Raw genomic sequence first — 24,515 nt, 5'->3', positions numbered from 1 at the left:
CCAAGGCTAAGGGCAAGTAACTTAACCCTGTAATTTCCATCCTATTATCTCTTTGCTGTATCTTTATATACATATATATATATATTTTTTGTGATATCTCTTTGTAAATATTTTATTGCACCGGTTTGACTCTTTTAGTAATAAATCTTTCTTTCTGAAAGTGTTAAACTGCTCTTAAGCGCTTACTTGCAATTCACGAATTCCTGCCTTTGAAGAGACGCTACTGTTTGTTATATCTCTGTATAGCAGGTCTGCGGGCCGTGCTATATAGATCAATATTTCAATCATTATAGTGTATTTTGATAAGAGTTTCCTTCCTCTCTGCACAAAGGACGGTGGTGGCAGTGTGAAAGGGTTAGTTGCGTAATTAACCCGACCCAGTAACAAACGCATTCAGGCTGCAGGCAGCGATTGTGGCCCATTAGCTGGACAATCACTGTGCAGGGTGCAGCTGGGTGTGGCCTTGTTACGCGCATCACACCGCGGTTTTAGATCGGCTGGTCCTTCGGTCACGAATTTGGTGAGAAGGTCCGGTGTCTGACGCCGCGAACGTGACATATTGCTGTTAGTCACGGTCGTGCGATTTTCACATGTTGGTGGCGGTGACCGTGCGATCGTGACATATTGTTGGCAGCGTACATGGATGGTCCTACAAGCTGAAGACACAGGATGACCTTCTTTACCCCCCGCCAGCCGTGAGTACTGTTGCCACAATTTCCATTCCATTGGAAGGGGGGAAGCTGGCTGAGGAGGATCATGAGTCCACATTATAGGATTCCCTGGTACAACAATGCTCCACGTCCCTCTCTTTACTTACTGGGCAAGTGCAGGCTGTACATTAGGATGCCTCTCTTATTTGTCATGATCTCCACTAAGTACAGAAACACATAACAGCTCTTGAAAATCGGGCTAGTGATATAGAAGATACTGCTTCTCCACTTGTTACTGAGGTGAAAGCTGCCACGCATAGGTTAAATATCACTATTACTAAAGCAGAGGATTTCAAAAATCGCTTACACCACAACATCGTTTGGGTAGTGAGCCATACACAATGGCTTGTGGATATATTTGGCAAGGAACACCTTTCTTCATTATTCACAGTGGAGCCCGCCCGTTGGGTCCCCACTCGGCCTCTGCCTCCGGGAAATCCCCCACAGCCTTTTCTTATTTGCCTTTTGAATGACAGAAACGAGAATATTTTGGACAGGGCCAGAACCTTGACAGCTATCAGATACAATGGATCTAAAATGATGTGCTTTCCTGACTTTTCACCAGAGGTGCAGAAACATTGGGCTCATTTTCAAGAAGTTAAGAAATGGCTGCAATGTTTGGGTCTAAAATATTCCAAGCTGTACCCTTCACACCTTCGGGGTCGTCCATAACAGCCGCGTGCAATTTTATGAGCTGCCTCAAGTGGCACTGGACTGGTTGGATTGTCATTTCAATACTTGAATGAAATGTTGTTTTGTTGCCTGCTTTGTCTGCTCTAGTGCTTAAGCCTGTTTCGTTTAGGTAGGTCGAATGGCTTTACCGGGATATTTTTGCAAGGCCTGTATTCTAATTTTTTTTGTCCCCTTATAGGTGCTTATTTTTTGGCCATTGTCACTGTTGTTTAAATATTGTGCCAGCGTGATGGTGTAAGCCGTGTACCGGGGTGGGCTCCCCAGGATACAGTGAAGTCATGAACGAGGAAAGCAACCCCAACACCAGCTTTTGCCACAACAGAATTTTACTTAGATGTGGCAAATAAACAAAACCACAAATGCTGGAATATACAATAAATTTACATCCACCCAGCCCAAAGGCTGAGACCCTTGTGCTGCACAGCACGGCGCCCTCTGATGGATGAAGGTAGAAAGTTTAGTAATTTACCTACTGGGGGGCACAACTAAGCTGCCACACCTTACCCATTATTACCCTACAGAGCAGGAATCAGTGTATGGGGGTACGGTATGGGCTAGCCTGCGGTGCAGCACAACAGCTTAAAATCTTACACAAATCTACAGTATTCCCCCTCCCATAACTGGTCCTGTAGCACGTGCCTGAGTATTCCTTCTGAGCAAAACACCAGTCTGGCTTGAGTTTGTGGGATTTTATCAGCTCTCCAATGTGAAATGTCACTTGAAGTTGTGGAGTCCTTCCAATAATCAGTAATAACACTTGTGGCCTGACACAAACAGAGACCCTAACTAACTAACTATAGGCCTGGACTCGGTCTCAAGGTGCCAACACTGAAATGAGGTGCGTGCACGATCTTACCGACCCGGGTCTGCTTTGCATCTGCTGGTGACTCTGAACAGAACAAATGTCTCTCCAACAAGCATGCGGTCTCGCCGTATATGTTGCTTAGTTCCTCTGCTCTCATCAGCTTCCTGGCAGCAATCTCATCAGCTTCACTTAGCTGCAGCTCTGGTTACGGAGGGATGCTTTCACACCTGGATGTCATCTGATTATCAGCTCACACAGCCCCTGCATTCACCATCCTCTAAACATGGCTGCTCTCTCTCTTCTTCCTGTTCCCTCAACTCTGTGTGAAAACTCTACCTCTTCATAAATATAGAAATATCTATGCAGTCTGAGGCTGTGTTAGAAAAACAGTGACATCTTGTGGCTAAACTGCAGAATGTCAGTCAAAACATTTAATTTACTCCACACAAGCAGTATTCAAACAATGAGAGCTGTTTCCCCATCTCACAATGGACCTATTCTCCTGTTATGCTTTGATGCTGCGAACTCCATCAGAGGGTAGCTGATGGAGTCCTCTGTACCCTGATTCCTAAAGACCTATTTCCTTATTATCCACTGATATCCTATAGTCCTTTAGATCTATTTCCCAAAGTACTTGCTAATAGGCTGATCAAGGTCATCACGCATATTATTCACCCCAATCAGGGTGGCTTTATGCCCAACATGTCACAGCGGTCAACATCAGGCGGGCCTATCTAAACATGCAGGTGCCGGTTTCGGACCATAGAGATCATGCCTTTTTGGTTTCAGATGCCATTAAGGTTTTTTATAGTGTTGAGTTGCTATATTTGTATGCTCTTTTAAAAAAAATATGGTTTTGGTTCCATTTTTTGCCAATGGGCCTGCTTGTTGTATATTGCTCCTAGGGCTTCATTTAGGGTTAAAGGCCTCCAATCTCCACCTTTTACACTCTTTCGTGGCACTGGGCAGGGATGCAAATTTTCTCCACTGCTTTTTGCCATTGCAATAGAGCCCCTGGCCTGCCTCTTGAGGACTTCCTCTGACGTTACTGTCTTGGTTAGAGGTGCCCTGGAGGAAACAATTGTGCTGTACGCAGATTATGTCCTCCTCTTTATAACTAATATTTGGTCATCTCTTCCAGCAGTAATGAAATACATTGATGAATTTGGAAAATTTTCAGGGCTTGGTAAAAATTGGGTGAAATCTATGTTATTGCCATTAGACCCCCCCCTGCCAGTCTCCTTACCATCTACACTGTCTCACCTTAAGGTTCTGTCCTCTATAAAGTACTTGTGTATAACTATGTCTGCTTCTCCCCAGGCGTTCATCTCAGAAACATTGCTCCATTACTGTCCATATTTCAAACCCATAGTAAAGGCTGGAGTTAGCTACCCCTTTCTGTAGGAGGTTGTATTAACTTACCCAAGATGATATGGATGCCTCAGCTCCTGTATTTTATTATATAATTCCCCTGTTTGGACACCCATGAGGTTCTTTAATAAGATTAATAGCATATTTAGGAGCTTAAATTGGGGAAAGAAGGCCCCTCATATAAAACTGGAGGTATTACAATATTCTAGGGATGCTGGGGGATTAGCAGCACCTAACCCGAGGATATATTTTCTTGTTGCTAAACTACAGCAGTAGGATGGATTCCAAGCTGCATCCTATTGTCTTATCTATTTTTTTAAGTTTGGGGTTCGGCCACCACTATATGCTTTGGAAGGGGCTTTGGGGGATGTTTGACTAACCGCTATGCCCACCTTGGTGCTAATGTGTAGGGTGTGGGATGCTACCAAAGAAATGATAGGGATTTCCTTTCCTACTAGATGCTTATTTGGGGAAATGATAGCCTTCCTGAGTTTTCTATCCTCCAGGGCTTTCAGAGATGGGAGAGAGCCAGGGTTTCTACCTTAGCCCAATTATATGATAATGGTTCTCTTAAAACTTATGAGTAGCTGAGCAGGACAGAATTCTCCCTATATCCAAGGTGGTTATGAGCCCAGTTTTCCTCATTTGCAGTGTCTTTTTTTCTGACCCCTGCTCTGGATAGAATAGTACAAGCAACCTCAACCAAGGGACTTATTTCTGATATGTATATGGTCTTACTAGATGGATTACTTTTGAAGTTTTCAATTCTTTCCAGGGAAGGGTGGGCACAGAATATTGGCCCTATCTCTTAAGAAGGTCTGGGAGGAGATCCTTTGCTGCCTCCCTATTGTTTCTCTTTCTCCATCACATAAATTGACTCAGATCTTTGTTCTTCATAGGGTTTTAGAACCCCCAAATTTCTTCATGCCATTTGAGATCTGACCTAGCCTGTGCCAGGTGTGGCAATCCTGATACCCTTATTCGTCTTTTGTGGCAGTGACCTAAACTCCAGAGATATTGGGCGGAGGTGGTTGGAACACCTAATGGGCTTTTGGATGTGAATATTCCTGTTGATCCACTTACATGCCTACTGGGCTACCTTGGTTCCTCTTTTTACAAGTTTCCTATGCTAAATACTATCTTGTGTGCTCTTTTTGTGGCCCATAGACAAATTGCCCTAAGTGGACCTCTCCACACCCTCCTACTCTATCTGACTGGATTTTCTTTATCTTAACAGGCTTATTTATTTTGAAAAACATATGTACTTTTTAAGAAACTCAATGAAGAAGTTTAATGCTATCTGGCAGGGGCAGACTGACAACTTATGGGGCCCCCCAGCAATAGGGGATCATGGGGCCCCTGTGTCCTTGCCCAAACTCAAAAAAGCCTATGAAAAAGGTACCAGGGGCATCTCATGGGGCCCCCTACTGACCCGGGCCCTCAGGCAGTGCCCGAGTTTCCAAATGGTCAGTCCTCCCCTGCTATCTAGTCACAGTGGCTTGAGTTTATGTGTCATGTACTGGAATAGGCTAACTTTTGTTTTAAGTATTGATGCTCAAGTATGGGGATACACGTTTGCTTTGAAGGTCAGTTATAGCTGACCTTATTTTGTAATTGTAATATCTGCTCTAAGGAGTTGTCACTATGTTTTTTTCTCTTTTCCTTTACTCTGTGATGTCCTGTGTGGCTTGTTCTGCATGTTTTGTTTGTTTGTTTTTTTAAGATTGAAAAGTTTTTCTGAATAAAATCTGGTATACTGTATAAAAAAAAACCTCACAGGTCCCCATGACAATGTACACCTTCTCTGTAATTTGCATTTAGGAGGGACATGCTGAACTTTGTCTACACCCTGCTGTCCAACGTCCAACGTATCACTCCCTACCTCACACCCAGTAATGGGGTTGAGGTCCTGATGTGCACATAGCGTGGACTCCATGCATGCAGTTCACTTCACTTAACTCCTCCATACCTGGGCATAGGCCAAGGATCTTTTGCGGCATGAGTCTGCTCTCATTGATAAGAGAGACAGAATGCTCACAGAGAGAGTGCTGACAACAACTACTTCCTGCAAGAGGATATCCCACATATCTCAGGCACACACTTGATAACAGGCTGCTTGTACTTCTTTTACCCTAGGTAACTCTCGTGTCTGTACATCGTACTACTATGGTACTGCTGTCTTCGTTCCCCCAAACTACCTTAGTGACCTGAACCATAGGATGGTGCCAGATACTTGCATTACACCCCTTTAGTAACTTTAGAAAAGGCGGGAACAAGGTTTCAAAACATTACTTGAAAAAGTGCAAAAGGCATTACAAAAGGCATTCCAAAAGGCATTATAGAGTCCAATGTTCAGAAACATCATTCCTTCCTACGTCCTACTAACTCAGGCTATGTGCTTCCCCGACATACCTGCAAAGGTAGTGTCCATGTATAATTCAGGGTCCATCTGTGGCATTCTCCAGCAGCTGGTGTCTTCAGAGCAAACCCCAAGTTCTAAGGACACGCTCATGACAGTGGAGAGCAATATTCTTTCATTCCCCCTGGGTTTTGTTCGCCACCTCTCCCTCTTAGGGGCCCCGGGCCTTGGCTTCTTCACTTGGGGGCTCTCGTTCTGAACCACCATCCCTATTTTATAACACTTTTAAAAAACCTGTCAACACCAAAGAACCAGGAAAGTATTAACTCCTACCGTCCTGTCTGGTACAGCACCTAACTGGCTATTTTCAACCCGCTTACATTCCTCCCCCAAAGATGCAACCTGTCTGGACTGTGTTAAAACCTTACAACCCAACAAGCATGCAATAACAGGTGCACAACAGTAACAATGAAGTGTTATAGCATGTAAAACAACACTAACACTTTGGGCATTAAAATCAGGGTCTGGCAAGAAGACAGGTGCTCCTGTTGTGGGCTAGAATACTCTGATGCAGTGCATGACCGGGAGAAAACTATCAGGTATCACAATCTGTGCCCTCCTGTATTGTAGTATTTGTAAAGCCTGTGGAACTCTGCCTCTGCATACTCATTCTGCTTGGCAAGCCCCTCATGTGTTCCAGCACGAGCATTTTCTCCCACATAGCTCTACTGTATATCTTGGGCCTTTCCTCTTCTAATTATAAAATTAGTTGTTCAGGGACATAAGGGAATGTCTTCCCGTGTCAGGCACTCACATATCATTCCATGTATTGCTGTAGTTGTATGAAATGGGCGATCCAGGTTTTGTAATAAATTGACCCTTGTGGTAGATAGGCTTCTGGTGGCCAAAAATACTTGTATCCTTTACGGTCCATCTGAGCCAAGATAGCAGTCTGTGGTACCCGTGGGGGAGGAGGACGTGGACAAGGGGCCTCCTCAACAAAGAAACGGCTCTTCCAAGAAATCCCATTTGGCTGGCTTTGGGAATGCGTTGGTTTAGGAGCAAGAGGGGTCTTCTGAGGGGGACTGTCTTCCTGCAGAGATGCTACAACTAAGTCCGGTGGTGATAGGTCCAGAAGCGGGTCCTTCATCTTCATCATCAGAGTCAATGTTGGGAGAAGGTGGAAACTCCTCGAACTTGGCCTCCACAGGACAGCTTGGTCTTTCCTGTACAAATGCAGATGTTGCAGGAGTGTTGCGGGATGGCAGCTTCTTTAGGGGAAGCCTTCCCTGCAGGCTGGTCATGGCTAGGCCGTAGGATCTTTGCCGGAGGTTCAAAGGTGGCAGCCTGTCCAGCAGTGGGATCACTTCTGGGCAAGTAGTCAGGCCCAATCACACACCTCACTTTTATCATTTCCCAAAGGTGCATAAGAGCATAACAAATCTACCAAGAAGACCTATTATCACTGGTATGGATAGCCTCACCAGCAACTTTGGGTGCTATATAGATTATTTTTTGCAGGATATTATACGCTGGAAATTCTATCTGATTACACTGTTCAACAGGTAAAAAGTTTTGGGCATAAAATTAGCTAATCTTACATAATTTTGGGGTGCTGAAAACGAAAATGACCCTAAAAAATGTTGATTGGCTCTAGTTTCCATGATATATTCACCCATCTAATGACGTAAGCCATTCAAAATTATGATGCAACTTCAGCTGCATATTGCGTAATTGATACTGGTGACCAATAGAAAATTGCATGTATACTGAGATGATGCAATATTAGCCTTTAATTGCATCACTTCACTGCATAAAAGCTGCAGTATCTGTAGCTGATTGGAGTTCGTCTTTACATTTCGTTTTATGCTTATATAGGCTACTCAGTAATGCCTCGAACTTGTGTGAATAAAGCAGATAATTTCTGCTATATCTGCGGTGAAATAACTTTTATCTCACAAAAAAGGAGGATAACAGGAATGATTAAGAAAGCCTACAACTTGTATTTTGGCTGCAAGATAGGAGACCAGGACAAGAGCTGGGCACCACATATATGCTGCAATTCTTGTGGGACGGCACTGGAGCAATGGTTGAATGGAAAAAAGGCATCTATGCCTTTCGCTGTGCCAATGATTTGGAGAGAGCCAACAGATCATGTTAGTAATTGTTACTTTTGTATGGTGCCTCCAATTGTAAAAGGGCTAAATAAGAAGAAAAAGTTATCTGTGCACTATCCAAATATTCCATCGGCAATACGTCCAGTTCCTCATGGAGAGGGGCTACCAATTCCTAAAGCACCAGAATCCTTCGTGGTTGAGTCAAGTGAGGAAGAACCTGAAGCGTGTAGTCACGTGCAGTTGTAAGAGATAGCCCTTTCCTCGAATACAAGAGAAAAGCCAAGAGAAGCAAAACCGACACAAACTGAAGACAAAACTAGTGAGAATCCTAAGTATTAAAATGATTCAACTTAGCTTATGGCTATAATTTTTCTTGGCAATCCTATGCAATATATTATGCCATTTAGGCTTTGTTATGTAGTCATATCACTTGCTTTATATTTGTGGAAAGACATCTATCTATATAATTATTGTGCATTATGTAGTCATTACGCCTATAGTAGAAAACTTTCTGTTTACAGAAAAACTAGAGCCAATTGACAAATTTCATTGTTATATTTGAACTCAGAATGTGAAATTCATTAAGAAATGGATCCTTTTGTTTCCAAAACTGGCAAAAAATAAAAATTTGTTGAACAGTGTTATCAATAGCAACCTGGTTATAGATGGCTCTCATTAGACGTAGCCTTTCTATATACAGTGGGGCAAAAAAGTATTTAGTCAGCCACCAATTGTACAAGTTCTCCCACTTACAAAGATGAGAGAGGCCTGTAATTGGCATCAAAGGTAGACCTCAACTATGAGAGACAAAATGAGAAAACAAATCCAGACAATCACATTGGCTGATTTGGAAAGAATTTATTTGCAAATTATGGTGGAAAATGAGTATTTGGTCAATATGAAAAGTTCATGTCAATACTTTGTTATATATCCTTTGTTGGCAATGACAGAAGTCAAACGTCTCCTGTAAGTCCTCACAAGGTTGGCACACACTGTTGCTGGTATGTTGGCCCATCCTCCATGCAGATCTCCTCTAGAGCAGTGATGTTTTGGGGCTGTCGCTGGGCAACACGGACTTTCAACTCCCTCCAAAGGTTTTCTATGGGGTTGAGATCTGGAGACTGGCTAGGCCACTCCAGGACCTTGAAATGCTTCTTACGAAGCCACTCCTTCGTTGCCCGGGCGGTATGTTTGGGATCATTGTCATGTTGGAAGGCCCAGCCACGTTTCATCTTCAATGCCCTTGCTGATGGAAGGAGGTTTGCACTCAAAATCTCACGATACATGGCCCCATTCATTCTGTCCTGTACATGCATCAGTTGTCCTGGTTCCTTTTTCGGAGAAACAGCCCCAAAGCATGATGTTGCCACCCCCATGCTTCAAAGTAGGTATGGTGTTCTTTGGATGCAACTCAGCATTCTCTCTCCTCCAAACACGACGAGTTGTGTTTCTACCAAACAGTTCTATTTTGGTTTCATCTGACCATATGACATTCTCCCAATCCTCTTCTGGATCATCCAAATGCTCTCTAGCAAACTTCAGACGGGCCCCGGACATGTACTGGCTTAAGCAGGGGGACACGTCTGGCACTGCAGGATCTGAGTACCTGGCGGCGTAGTGTGTTACTGATGGTAGCCTTTGTTACGTTGGTCCCAGCTCTCTACAGGTCATTCACTAGGTCCCCCCGTGTGGTCCTGGGATTTTTGCTCACCGTTCTTGTGATCATTTTGACCCCATGGGGTGAGATCTTGCGTGGAGCCCCAGGTCGAGGGAGATTATCAGTGGTCTTGTATGTCTTCCATTTTCTAATTATTGCTCCCACAGTTGATTTGTTCACACCAAGCTGCTTGCCTATTGCAGATTCAGTCTTCCCAGCCTGGTGCAAGTCTACAATTTTGTTTCTGGTGTCCTTCGACAGCTCTTTGATCTTCACCATAGTGGAGTTTGGAGTGTGACTGTTTGAGGTTGTGGACAGGTGTCTTTTATACTGATAACAAGTTCAAACAGGTGCCATTGATACAGGTAATGAGTGCAGGACAGAGGAGCCTCTTAAAGAAGAAGGTCCAGGTCTGTGAGAGCCAGAAATCTTGCTTGTTTGTAGGTCACCAAATACTTATTTTCCACCATAATTTGCAAATAAATTCTTTCCAAATCAGCCAATGTGATTGTCTGTTTTTTTTTCTCATTTTGTCTCTCATAGTTGAGGTCTCCCTATGATGCCAATTACAGGCCTCTCTCATCTTTTTAAGTGGAAGAACTTGCACAATTGTTGGTGACTGAATACTTTTTTGCCCCACTGTACATCTATAATAGATAAGCAGGGCCTTAGAGCCATTGATTATTATCTATCGGAAGATAGAGCTTTCAATTTCCTGCGAGATTGTATAGAATGCACCCTGACACAATTATTTTTCATTTATGGGTGAGCACTATCAGTAGGTTAAAAGGCACAGCAATAGAGGCGGGGTTCACTCCCAGTTATGCTAATCTGTTCATGGGATATTTGGAGTGAACATGGTCCTCTGTGCTAGATTTATAGATGATATTCTTATCATTTGGATTGGTTCTGATAAGGAACTAAGCAACTTTTAGGAATACTGTGCCAACAATCCCTACAGGATTGCATGCACCGATGTGGTGGATGATAAATGCCTGGTATTTTTTTATTTAGATTTCAGAGCAGACGCAGAAGGTAATATCTACTCTAAACCCCATTTTAAACACAGTGCGGGCAATTCATACCTACATGTCCAAAGCAGCCACCATCCCAGATGGATATATGGGCAATTCTGCAGACTCTGGCAGACATGTACTAAAAAAGATTATAAGGAACAAAGTGCACTTCTAAAAAAGGAATTTAGAGAAAAGGGATACAAAAAGTCACATGCATTCAGTAAATACCAGGTCCTAAATGATAATCCACCTGCCGCCCGAATAAAACAAGGGAGTGCTTCTGACTGTAATCAAGTCAGGTTCACCGCTTGATATACCAAGAAAGCCTTTGAAATTCAACACATTATCAAAAATAATTAGTGTATCTTAAAACAAGATCCTGTATTAGGCAAACTATTGCCCAATAAATTGCATATTATATACAGAGAACCACGAGATCTAAGGAGTATAGTTGCCACATGCAGAGTTAAAAAATATAATAAATCCGCAATCATGGTAAGCAGTAAATGGACATCTCTGACTGACCAGAAAGGTAGCTATAAATGTAGTGTTAAAAATTGAGGCACGTACGCCTTCATGTGTGGCATTGGAAACAAACTGTAACAGGAAGGGATGGAAAAGTCCATCCCATTAGCAGTGCCTATGTAATATATGGGATCATCTGTCCATATGGCCACTTCTATGTTGGCCGTACCTCTTGCCCCTTAAGAGTTAGGATTGAGGAGCATAAATGTGGGATTACTAACAAAAAAGGAGAGAAACTCCATCCCGCGTGATTTTGGGGAGGTACATAATAGAGACCCTTCAGGCTTAAATGTGTTTGGTATTGAGGGAGATCTAGATGCAGGAGGAAGACATATGAGACTATGCAAATGTGAAGCCTACTGGATCTTCACTCTCAGAAATCTAGCACTCGCCGGCCTCAATGAGGACCCTGAAATGTATGATGTCGCCTGATATTGGGTTTAAAGCCTGTTCAGTAGATTTTCCTTTCATTCCAGTGAAATAGTACTAATTAGCCTGCATAACGACTTCCTTTATGAACCGAGACCCCTACTCACACCTGATAGATTGATTTTTTTGCTTTATAAATAACAATTAGCTTATGGTTTGATTACATAAGAAAAATGGTATTTCTATTCACACTACTACTAATAGTACTGCATTTGTAGTCTAGTATGAGAAAATATAATAGTTCCACCACTCGTGATTCCACTCACTGTAATCCCCTTTTTTTTTATAATTCTATATTATGTAATTTTATTTAACTGTTTCATTTTTTGAATTTAATAACTGGTTACATTGATTCTATATACACTCACCAGCCACCTTATTAGGTCCGCCTGTTCAACTGCTTGGTAACACAAATTGCTAATCAGCCAATCGCATGGCAGCATCTGAATGCATTTAAACATCTAGACGTGGTGAAGATGACTTGCTGAAGTTCAAACCGAGCATCAGAATGGGGAAGAAAGGGGATTTCAGTGACTTTGAACGTGGCATGGTTGATGGTGCCAGACATTGGCTGGTCTGAGGATTTCAAAAACTGCTGATCTACTGGGATTTTTAGGCACAACCATCTCTAGGGTTTACAGAGAAAAAGAGAAAATATCCAGTGAGTTGCAGTTGTGTGGAGGAAACTGTCAGGAGGTCAGAGGAGAATGGGCAGACTGGTTCAGGATGATCTACACAGGGATACTCAGGCCAGAAATTCCTAAGTTTGTGTCTCAGAGTCCACTAATTGAAGAGCTGGAAGACCCTCAATCCTTTTTGCTAACAGCAGACCCTGCAGACTTCCCATCCTTCATTGAAGAGGAAGTTAGAGATGAAGGTAAAATATAAGAAGAAGAGAAGTTTGTTGATGAAGAAGAGACCAGTGTGCTTGCAACCCCAGAGCCTAAAGAACAGCAAGAGTGTAGGGTTATTCACCCGCCAAAGAGACTAACATATGATACTTTGGGTGAGAGCTCTGAAGAGGTCGTTCTCACTGCAAAAAGGACTCTTGAAGCACCTGATCCTTCCACCGCAGATTTGGTGGTCGACAATCCTGACTCACCCCTTGACACATCTGGCTGGGCCATTCCAATTAAGGTGGCTTGTAGACAGGACAACCTTCCCTCCTATGCTAACTGGTGGGAGGTTCTTCTGCCAAAGTTTTATGAAAATGTAAATTGTTTGGTTTCCTGTGTGTACTAACTTGTTTTTTCTCTGTGTGTATATATCAAGCATGTACCAGGTCAAGGATTGCTACTGCTTTTGAAGGACCAAAGGTTCTTTGGTGGGGGGAGTGTGTAGCAGAGGAAATTAGACCTATCTGTGACTGCTGTAACCTGCTGACTTGCATCTCCTCTGAAATCTCACACTTGCACTGGACACACACAAGGCATTGAGGGATTTCACCCCCCCCCCTTCTTCTCTCAGATTGTAATAGAGAGAGAGCCAATCAGAAGAGCCATTAAATGAGCCAATGACAGGGACTTTATCAAGCAGGAGGTGCAGCTGCCAAGCATTGTGGAATATGTAGTCTTGAACAGAAATGGTCTGATAGGCTTATATGAGAAATGGAACTACAGAGACCAGCATGTTTAGTGAGAGCAGAGTGAAGGACTCCATCTTGTTTTTCCTGAGGGGAGGCAGGCTGCATGTGGCAAGGTAACTGTCTGGACCTGGCAGAGAAGTGCTTGGGGTCAGTTCACAGCATGCTGAGTTATCTGCATCAGTCGGGGAACATCCATACTGAGAGATGTGGGCCTACAGTACAGTGCCTACACCGACAGGGTGACGGGCTCATCGTGAGGTGACCAGAGGAGCTGGTCATTTCCAGGACCATCGTTTGGGCCTTAGTCCCAGGATCTGGTGAGAGGGATTTTGCCCCCTGGCAGATGACAGGAACACGGCACACACAGACATGACACTTCTCCCATACTCACCAGGCACTGGGTTGTGTAGATGGTCCTGCTATACAGACACAGTGTTTGCTTTGCTATACAAATCCTGCCACGGGATTACAATTATACTTTACCATAAGAGTGTAAGTGCACCAACCAAAGTGGACCCCAACATTCATCCTGTTACCAAGAGACTGAGGTTACTGGTGCCATATGGGCACGCGCATGCGTATTCAGGCCTCTATATTGCATGGTGTGTGAGGGAATAGCTTTACCTTGGAAAGTATCTATTAAGCATCAGTTGGGCGCAGTGTTTGCATATTGGGCTTGTGGTGTCGGGGGTTAGAAGGGAGAAGTCTGACACAACAGAGTCATTCTTCTGCTCTCCTCCTGCTTGGACATCATAGAGCTGAGTTTATGTAAAGGGGTTTAGATCCACTTTGAGGGCGCCATTTAAGTGTTTCTTCTGCTCTTGGGGTTATTCATGGTTGGAATCCCCTGAAAGCAGCCTGAGTGTAAAAGTGAGTTCTATTGCTTCCGGTCTCAGGATTGGCTGTTCTCTGGATTCACCGAATGTATACCTGTTGTTCATGTTTATTACTTCCCATAGAGGTCTTACAGTAAAGATGATCTCTGTGTTTATTATAACGTGTGTGCTTTTCATTGGTACTTACACTATTGTCAGGTTCAGGGGCGGACTGACAACTCATGGGGCCCCCGGGCAATAGGGGATCATGGGGCCCCTGTGTCCTCGCCCACACTCAAACCACACCCAAAAAAGCCTATGAAAGGTACCAGGGACATCTTATAGGGCCCCCTACTGACCCCAGGCCCTCGGGCAGTGCCCGAGTTCCCCAATGGTCAGTCCGCCCCTGGTCAGATGTGTCAGTTGGGGCTGAGACAGTTCTTGGGGTTGAGAGGCAGAGTGGTGGAGTGAACAAATGTAAGCAGCCCCTACGGGGGGATCGCTACAAATACAACAAAAAAATTAAACTAAAAAAAAAGTTCTGTTCGTGTAAAAAAAAAAAATTATAACAATTTAATTTGGGTAGTGTTGCATGACCGTGTGATTGTCATTCAAATTGCGATAGCGCTGAAAGCTGAAAATTGGCCTGGGCAGGAATGCAGTAATAGTGCCCGGTATTGAAGTTGTTAAACAAGATTTATTCTAATGCATTCCTTGCATTCAGGTAAAAAATGTTTAGGCATCGGTATTCCCCCCACCTCATACTTACCTGAGCTGTGCATGTCTGCAGCTCTTCTCTTCCCTCACTTCAAGGTCTCACAGGCTGTGCTAAGCCATTGCCTTCCACTGCTGTCAATCAAAGCCAGTGACGAGAAAGCAGGGGGTGGGGTCCCGCCATCTGTGGCATTGGATGCAGAAGCGTGCCTCGGGAGCGAACCCGCATGAGTTTCCCCATGGCAAGTAGCTTCCTGTTGGAGGCACTAACCGGAGAGGAGGAGCCAAGAGAGCAAGCAGGGGCCCTGAGAAGAGGTTTGGGACCACCCGCATTCACTATATCCGCTCTCCCCGGACCCCGCATTTACTATATCCGCTCTCCCAGGACCCTGCATTCACTATATCCGCTCTCCCCGGACCCCGCATTCACTATATCCGCTCTCCCCGGACCCTGCATTCACTATATCTGCTCTCCCCGGACCCCGCATTCACTATATCCGCTCTCCCCGGACCCCGCATTTACTATATCCGCTCTCCCAGGACCCTGCATTCACTATATCCGCTCTCCCCGGACCCCGCATTCACTATATCCGCTCTCCCCGGACCCTGCATTCACTATATCTGCTCTCCCCGGACCCCGCATTCACTATATCCGCTCTCCCCGGACCCCGCATTTACTATATCCGCTCTCCCAGGACCCTGCATTCACTATATCCGCTCTCCCCGGACCCCGCATTCACTATATCCGCTCTCCCCGGACCCTGCATTCACTATATCTGCTCTCCCTGGACCCTGCATTCACTATATCCACTCTCCCTGGACCCCGCATTCACTATTTCCGGTCTCCCACAGTACACAGAACATGGAAATGCATTTTAGTAAATATATACTGCTAAATGCTTTTTCTTACCAGCAGTATATAACAGGCTTGTGACTTCTATCAGTGTCCAACAGAGCACTGGTTAAAGCTTGCAGGAGGAGTTTTAATTCTGCTGTAGGAGTATGCAGGACTCTTGACTTCTGTCTGGACAGAGCTGATTGGCCCTGTGCTGATCACATGCACTCTCCCAAGGAAAGAAAAAAAACCTCTCTAGCAACACACACCAAACTGAGTCTGTGCAGAGTGACTCCACACGATATGTCTTATTAGGAGATAAGAGGAGAGGAGCAGAGAAATCAGGATCAAACCTCCTTTTTACACATTGCAGAGGATTAACCCCTTAGGTTCCACAGTGAGGAAAACAAGCATGTTTTACTGCATCTACAGACTGATTGTACTGCTGTGGGTCCACAAATCCTGCAGTCCTGCTTCCATGGTTCTCCTCAGCCTGGTTCCCGTTAGCACCTATATTGGTATATTCTCGACCCTGACTGGCAGGAACTCTTTAAGGCCTACATTGGTTGGAAGAAAGGTTAATGTGACATGGATGAATTGTCTGGAGCCAGGGGAACAATTCCTCCCAATGACACCAATGATGGAGCACAGTTCCTCCCAATGACACAAACGATGGGGCCCAATGGCACCAGTGATGGGGCACAATTCCTCCCAATGGCACCACTGATGCACAGATGAGAAATTTGTTAAAATGTCCCACCATTTTTAGTGTTTTTGCCACATCCCATGTATGAAAACCAAGAGAAAATAGGAAGAGGTGGCACCAGTGATGGGGCATAATTCCTCCAAATGACACCAGTGATGGGGTATAATTCCTCCTAATGACACCAGTGATGGGGCAAAATTCCTCCTAATGACACCAGTGATGGGGCAAAATTGCTCCTAATGATACCAGTGATGGGGCAAAATTCCTCCTAATGACACCAGTGATGGGGCAAAATTCCTCCTAATGACACCAGTGATGGGGCAAAATTCCTCCTAATGACACCAGTTATGGGGCAAAATTCCTTCCGATAACACCAACAATGGAGCCCAGTGACACCAATGTGGGCACAATTCCTACCAATGTTGGGGTATGATTCCTCCCAATGAAGGGACACAATTTTTTACCGACACCAACAATTGGACAGTGTTTACTCCAATTGATGAAAGGACATTTTCTACTCTCGATGGTCACAGTCTGGCCTCTCTCTTAATGTCTGAAGGACAGTAAACTGACCCTTTGTTTAGAAAAATTGGAGACCCCTGCTCTGTCATTGATATACCCAGATGCATAGTCAGGAGTCTAAGAGTGATATAGTTTTGTAATATCTCAATAGCATGATCCCATCATACTACACCCATCTGTGTTTTATGAAGGCACCAGGGACTGTTATTTTGAATGTATAACAGAATTAAAAAGTGAAATGAGTATGTAAATAATTATCGAATATATATATCTGTTACCTCAGTGGTTTGGATGGGAAGGGCATCATCTTCTACCACATGGCGAAGGATATGAGACTGCTTCTGTCTTTGTATCGTTCTGTTTCTTCTCATCTCCAGCTTCTTGTTGAACTGGACTTGTTTTTCTTCTAGAGCTTTACTTTCCTTCTCAATCTCCTCCTGAATCCTCCTCTCTCGCTCAATCTGCTGCTGCCTCCTCTTCTCTTCCTCTTGAATTCTTCTTTCCATCTCCTTTCTGTCCTCTTCTTGTTTGCCTTCAAAAGAACACATATGATATAATGAGAACTCTCAAAAAGTAAGGGAATGATGGTATTTCATAGTGAGAACAGTTTTTACCCATCCACACCTGAGGGCTGTAGCTCTAAGTTTTTAGAAAGGCCACATTCTGTGGTTTGTGTCTCTGCCTTCACCACTCACGTTCGAACCAGGAAGTTGTTGGATCGGATCACGGGACTAGTATTATCAAGTGAAGTGCTTGTTGTTTTTAACCTTTATGAGTGATTAGTTATATACAGTACACTTTATTTCTAAAAGTATTGGGCCGCCTGCCTTTACACGCACATGAACTTTAATGGTATCCCAGTCTTACTCCGTAGGGTTCAATATTGAGCTGGGAAGGCCGTCCACAAGGTTTAGGAGGGTGTCTATGGGAAGGTTTGACCATTCTTCCAGAAGCACTTTTGTCAGGTCAGGCACTGATGTCGGGGGAGGAGGCCTGGCTCCCAGTCTCCATTCTAATTCATCCCAAAGGTGTTCTATCGGGTTGAGGACAAGACTCTGGGCAGGCAACTCAGCCACCAAGTGGTACACCATGTAAAATGACAGAGCGGGGTCAGCTCATGCTGAAGTGCACAGTGCGCAGAAGTTGCCAACTGTCTGCAGAGTCAATAGCTAAAGACCTCCAAACTTCATGTGGCCTTCAGATGAGCCCAACAACAGTGCGTAGAGAGCTTCATGGAATGGGTTTCCATGGCCGAGCAGCTGCATCCAATCTTTACATCACCAAGTGCAATGCAAAGAGTCAGATGCAATGGTGTAAAGCACGCCATCACTGGACTCTAGAGCAGTGGAGACGTGTTCTCTGGAGTGACCAATCACACTTCTCTGTCTGTTGATCTGAAGGACGTGTCTGGATTTGGCAGTTGTCAGGTGAACAGTATTTGCCTGATTGCATTGTGCAAAGTGTAAAGTTTGGTGGAGGGGGGATGATGGTGTGGGGTTGTTCTTTAGGGACTGGGCTTGGCTCCTTAGTTCTAGTGATGGGAACTCTTAAGGCGTCAGCATACCAAGACATTTTTGGACAATTTCATGCTCCTAACATTGTGGGAGGAGTTTGGGGATGTCCCCTTCTTGTTCCAACATGACTGCGCAACAGTGCACAAAGCATGGTCCATAAAGACATGGATGAGCAAGTTCTGGTGGAGGAACTTGACTGGCCTGCACAGAGTCCTGACCTTCACCCCATAGAACACCTTTGGGATGAATTAGAGTGAAGACTGTGAGCCAGGCCTCCTCCCCCGATATCAGTGCCTGACCTGACAAATGTGCTTCTGGAAGAATGGTCCAACTTTCCCATAGACACCCTCCTAAACCTTGTGGATGGCCTTCCCAGAAGAGTTGAAGCTGTTAAAGCTGCAAAGGGCGGGGCCAACTCAATATTGAACCCTACGGACTAAGACTGGGAGGCCATTAAAGGTCAAGTGCGTGGAATCCTAATACTTTTAGCAATATAGTACAAACATTACAGGAATTGTTAAGCTGGCACGAATGTTGAGACATTTGCAAATCAAATTCTTTTTAATTTGGATAAGCCGAAATGCTGTCTGAAAAAGATGCCTGCCTCTTCTTATACATAAATTGTGGTGTCCCATTAGCCAATAACCAGTGATGGTGCTATGTAAACAGCGGTACATTTCCGGAGTATGGTCTATGCTTACCATAGTTTGGGCATGTAGGACTAGATCCTCCTTTGTTACTTGTTAGCTGCAATGATGACCTGTCCCAGCCGTGTTCCCGGATATAGAAGGTGTGATGGTACATTCCATTGTATTCTCGATGCAAATCTGCATGGTGACGGGTATCATTTTGTGACCGATGTCCATATTTCAAGTAAATATGACTAGGCCACGCCAACTGACTGATGCGTTTAGTAGCCCAAGGTCGTACAATATCATATTCCTGGAACAAAGCAGAAGAAGAAATTCTAAAGAACAAATGTTGGTGGAGTAGGGACAGGAATTGTAGAAGTTGCAGGTTTGAATGGGCCCCTCCTCCAGGGTAGGGTATTCCCAACCATCTTTATTGCCCAAATCCAGGCATTTTACAATATGATGTTATGATGTTCTATTCATCTTATAAAATACCTTCAATCATACAAACTTTTTGTGAAGATACTACAAAAAATGGACAATATATTAATTTAAATACTTTACTTATGTACTAGCAACATTCATTGTGTGTGTAAAAAAAAAAAGAAGAAGAAAAAAGTTTATTACCTTTTATTGAGTTTTAATCTGTGGTAACATGACCGCATCTCCCCCATTCTGTTTCTTTTCCCCATTGTGGGGGGGGGGGGGTGTTCAAGTCCAGCAGCTGTACTTTGATTAAAAGACAATAAGGTTCCAACAGAACTAGTCATTCAACAGAGCAGGACTGGGCGGGGGAGTGACTGCTGATATTCATAAGAGCAGCGCTAGGCAGGGAAGTGGCTGCTGTCATTCATAAGATCCGGCTTGGGCAGAGGAGTAGCTGTTGTCATTTATAAGCGCAGACCTGGGCGGGGGAGTGGCTGCTGTCATTAAAAAGAGTAGGCCTGAGTCGGGGAGTGGCTGCTGTCATTCATAAGAACAGGGTTTGGCGGGTGAGTGGCTGCTGTCATTCATAAAAGCAATGCTTGGTGGGGGAGTGGCTGCTGTCATTCATAAGAGCAGGCCTGGGTGATGGAGTGGCTGCTGTCATTCATAAAAGCAAGGCTGGGTGAGGGAGTGACTGCTGTCGTTCATAAGAGCAAGGCTGGGTGATGGAGTGGCTGCTGTCATTCATAAGTACAGGGCTGGGTGGGGGGAGTGGCTGATGTCATTCATAGGAGCAGGGTTTGGTGGGGGGAGTGGCTGCTGTCATTCATAAGAGCAGGGACGGGTGGGGGAGTGGCTGATGTCATTCATAAGAGCAGGGATGGGTGGGGGAGTGGCTGCTGTCTATCATAACAGCTAGGCTTGGGCGGGGGAGTGGCTGCTGTCATTCATAAGAGCAGGGCTGGGTGGGGGAGTGGCTGCTGTCATTCATAAGAGCAGGCCTGGGTGGGGGAGTGGCTGCTGTCATTCATAAGAGCAGGGACGGGTGGGGGAGTGGCTGCTGTCATTCATAAGAGCTAGGCTTGGGCGGGGGAGTGGCTACTGTCATTCATAAGAGCAGGGCTGGGTAGGGGAGTGGCTGGTGTCATTCATAGGAGCAGACCTGGGTGGGGGAGTGGCTGCTGTCATTCATAAGAGCAGGGCTGGGTAGGGGAGTGGCTGCTATCATTCATAAGAGAGGGCCTGGGTGGGGGAGTGGCTTCTGTCATTCATAAGAGCAGGGCTGGGTAGGGGAGTGGCTGGTGTCATTCATAGGAGCAGACCTGGGTGGGGGAGTGGCTGCTATCATTCATAAGAGAGGGCCTGGGTGGGGGAGTGGCTGCTATCATTCATAAGAGAGGGCCTGGGTGGGGGAGTGGCTGCTATCATTCATAAGAGAGGGCCTGGGTGGGGGAGTGGCTGCTATCATTCATAAGAGCAGGGCTGGGTGGGGGAGTGGCTTCTGTCATTCATAAGAGCAGGGCTGGGTAGGGGAGTGGCTGTTGTCATTTATAAGAACAGGGTTTTGCAGGGGTGTGGCTGCTGTTATTCATAAGAACAGGGCTGGGTGGGGGTGTGGCTGCTGTTATTCATAAGAACAGGGCTGGGCGGGGGTGTGGCTGCTGTTATTCATAAGAACAGGGCTGGGTGGGGGAGCGGCTGTTGCCATTCATAAGAGCAGCACTGGGCAGGAGAGTGACTGCTGTCATTCATAAAAGCAGGGCTGGGCGGTGCTTGGCTGGCATTACAAATAAATCTCCAAGGCTGTGGAGAGGGGAGCTCTCTGTACAAAATGAAGAGTATTCTATGTAGTGCAATAGGCAACTACTAATGTTCACCTATTAAGAACACAATTTAATTGTAGAGGGCATCATTATCCTCTGTACCAATTGGGAAACTGCTAACATTCACTTCTAGAAACACATTTCAACTGTATCCACCACCATCGCCACCACCACTCAAGAAGTATTTCCTCATACGGAGTACATTCCACAGGTAGACTTTTATACTAAGGCTACGTTCACACTGAGGAGTTTATGACATGCTTTTACGTTAAAAAAAAGCATCTGAAAAACTCAAGAAAAAAGCTTCCTTATGTATGTCTACGTGTGTTTTCACACTGGGCCATTGCGCTTCCGCTGCAGTGTAAAAACTCCTGAATGCAGCATCTTTAGAGCATGTTTGTACAGTTAAAACGAAGGCCCCTTCACATTAAAAACAATGAAAAACACCTGAAAAAGTGCCTCCAAAACACCTCTGAGAAGTGGTTTTGGTGCAATTTTTAAGTCACGTGTCCTTTAAAAAAACACTCAGAAAGTATGGCAAATGCACGGTAAAACCGCATATGCATTTTTGCAGCAGATCAGTGTGAAAGTAGCCTAAGAAACAGTCAGCTTAAGGAAGGAAAATTCCAAATAATAAGGGGTAATACTTATCAGTTTGCTGTTTAGGTGAACACCAAAACACAATCCCCAATGAGTTGCAGCAGGTTGTTACAATAAGGTGCAATCATGAAATTTTCCCATATTATTGTTCATATAGATCCTCTTCACCCATCATGCAAAGATTTCTATTCATACAGTTTGCAGCACCTTCATGCAGACATGCCTCCAATACTTTATAGACTTTATAGAGCAGGGCTGGGCAGGGGAGTGGCTGCTGTCATTCATAAGAGCAGGGCTGGGCAGAGGAGTGGCTGCTGTCATTCATAAGAACAGGGCTGGGCAGGGGAGTGGCTGCTGTCATTCATAAGAACAGGGCTGGGCAGGGGAGTGGCTGCTGTCATTCATAAGAACAGGCCTGGGCAGGGGAGTGGCTGCTGTCATTCATAAGAACAGGCCTGGGCAGGGGAGTGGCTACTGTCATTCATAAGAACAGGGCTGGGCGGGGAAGTGGCTACTGTCATTCATAAGAACAGGGCTGGGCGGGGGAGTGGCTGCTGTCATTCATAAGAACAGGGCTGGGCGGGGGAGTGGCTGCTGTCATTCATAAGAACAGGGCTTGGTGGGGAGAGTGGCTGCTGTCATTCATATGAGCAAGACTGGGTGAGAGAGTGGCTGCTGTCATTCATAAGAGCAGGCCTGGGCAGGAAAGTGACTGCTGTCATTCATAAGAGCAAAGCTGGGTAGGGGAGTGACTGTTGTCATTTATAATTGCAGGCCTGGGCAGGAAAGTGGCTACTGTCATTCATAAGAGAAAGACTGGGTGGGGGAGTGGCTTGGCGGGGGAGTAGCTGCTGTCATTCATAAGAAAAGGGCTGGGTAGAGGGAGTGGCTGCTGTCATTCATAAAAAACGGGCTGGGTGGGGGAGTGGCTGCTGTCATTCATAAGAGCAAAGCTGGGTGGGGGAGTGGCTGCTGTCATTTACAAGAGCTGGGTTTGGCAGGGGCGTGGCTGCTGTTATTCATAAGAGCTGGGTTTGATGGAGGAGAGGCTTATGTCATTCATATGAGCAAGACTGGGAGGGGGAGTGGCTGCTGTCATTCAACAGAACAGGGCTTGGTGGGGGAGTGGCTGCTGTCATTCATAGGAACAAGTCTGGGTGAGGGAGTGGCTGCTGTCATTCATAAGATCAAAGCTGGGTGGGGGAGTGGGAGCTGTCATTCATAAGAGCAGGCCTGGGCAGGAAAGTGGCTACTGTCATGCATAAGAGCAAGACCGGGTGGGGGAGTGGCTTGTCAGGGGAGTGGCTGCTGTCATTCATAAGGACAGGGCTGGGTAGGGGGAGTGGCTGTTGTAATTCATAAGAGCTAAGCTGGGCGGGGGAGTGGCTACTGTCATTCATAAGAGCAACGCTGGGCAGGGGAGTGGCTGCTGTCATTCACAAGAGCAGGGTTTGGTGCAGGAGTGGCTTCTGTCATTCAATAGAGCAGGCCTGGGCAGGAAAGTGGCTATTGTCTTTCATAAGAGCAAGACTGGGTGGGGGAGTGGCTGCTGTCATTCAACAGAACAGGGCTTGGTGGGGGAGTGGCTGCTGTCATTCAACAGAACAGGGCTTGGTGGGGGAGTGGCTGCTGTCATTCATAGGAACAAGTCTGGGTGAGGGATTGGCTGCTGTCATTCATAAGAGCCAAGCTGGGAGGGGGAGTGGCTATTTTCATTCATAACAGCAGCGCTGGGCAGGAGAGTGGCTGTTGTCATTCATAACAGCAAAGCTGGGTGGGGGAGTGACTGCTGTCATTTATAATTGCAGGCCTGGGCAGGAAAGTGGCTACTGTCATCCATAAGAGCAAGACTGGGTGGGGGAGTGGCTTGGCAGGGGAGTAGCTGCTGTCATTCATAAGAGCAGTGCTGGGTAGGGGAGTGGCTGCTGTCATTCATAAGAGCAGCTATCAGGGAACAAGAAGATCGCCGCAGCACATGAATCTGCTCATGCGTAGGATCCCGACAAGGCATACAGGCAGGCGAGCACTAGGACCCAGGTGCACATGTCACCAATGACAGCAGCGAGCAGGCACTAGGACCCAGGCACGCCTGTCAGCGCTGGGCGGGCTATTTAAAGAGCACCTCCGTGCTGATTCAGTGCTGACTGGTCTTCAGCTCCCCCAGTGTTCTGCTTGTTTCTTGTGTGATTCCTTTGGTGCTGACCCGGCTTGTTCCTGACCCGACTCTGAGTTCTTTTCTGCCCCCCCAGTTCCTGACTTCGGCTCTGTTCCTGACTTTGGCATTTTTCTCCTGATCCTTTACCATGCTGCCCGACTGTTATGAACCTGGCTATCCTATGACTCCGCTCCAGTCCTGTGTCCTGGCTGCAAACCTGGCTCTGCTGTGCATCTGACAATCCACTCTACCTGCCTGGTCTATTTCTACAGTATACGAATCAGTGGATAGCCTGCTTACCAAAGTCATCATCTGCAAGAGCCACAGGCAAAACCCTGGCTCTCTTGTCCCCCTGGTCCTTAGACGCCCTCTGTTCCAACCTCAGCGGGCTCAGGATTAGTGACACAAGTGAGGCCGACCTCGTCAATTCAGTCTCCCATCAGGTACGTGACAGTACCAGTCAGCCAATGATGGAGTCTGAAAGAGAGGCCTCACAACTGGGGGAC

The 24,515-nt window shown here is 45.6% G+C and overlaps 1 protein-coding gene across 1 annotated transcript in view; it reads right to left on the bottom strand.

Annotated features, from left to right (window-relative positions):
- Window positions 1-24,318, bottom strand: part of LOC149438004 (uncharacterized) — a 59,092-nt gene extending 34,774 nt beyond the window's left edge. The window contains exons 1-3 of the mRNA XM_089660343.1: window positions 24,310-24,318; window positions 19,075-19,315; window positions 17,138-17,391 (exon numbers count right to left, since the gene is read on the bottom strand). Of these exons, the coding sequence (XP_089516469.1) occupies window positions 17,138-17,391; window positions 19,075-19,315; window positions 24,310-24,318 (504 nt within the window). The remainder of the gene's footprint in view (window positions 1-17,137; window positions 17,392-19,074; window positions 19,316-24,309) is intronic.
- Between the last annotated feature and the right edge of the window lie 197 nt (window positions 24,319-24,515).

This window comes from Staurois parvus, unplaced genomic scaffold (genome assembly GCF_062004578.1).
Source record: "Staurois parvus isolate SC_StPar_1 unplaced genomic scaffold, SC_StPar_1.0 ptg001227l, whole genome shotgun sequence".
Taxonomy (NCBI): Eukaryota; Metazoa; Chordata; class Amphibia; order Anura; family Ranidae; genus Staurois; species Staurois parvus.
Note: the sequence above shows the minus strand (reverse complement) of the source record. Positions and strands in the feature narration are given on the sequence as shown.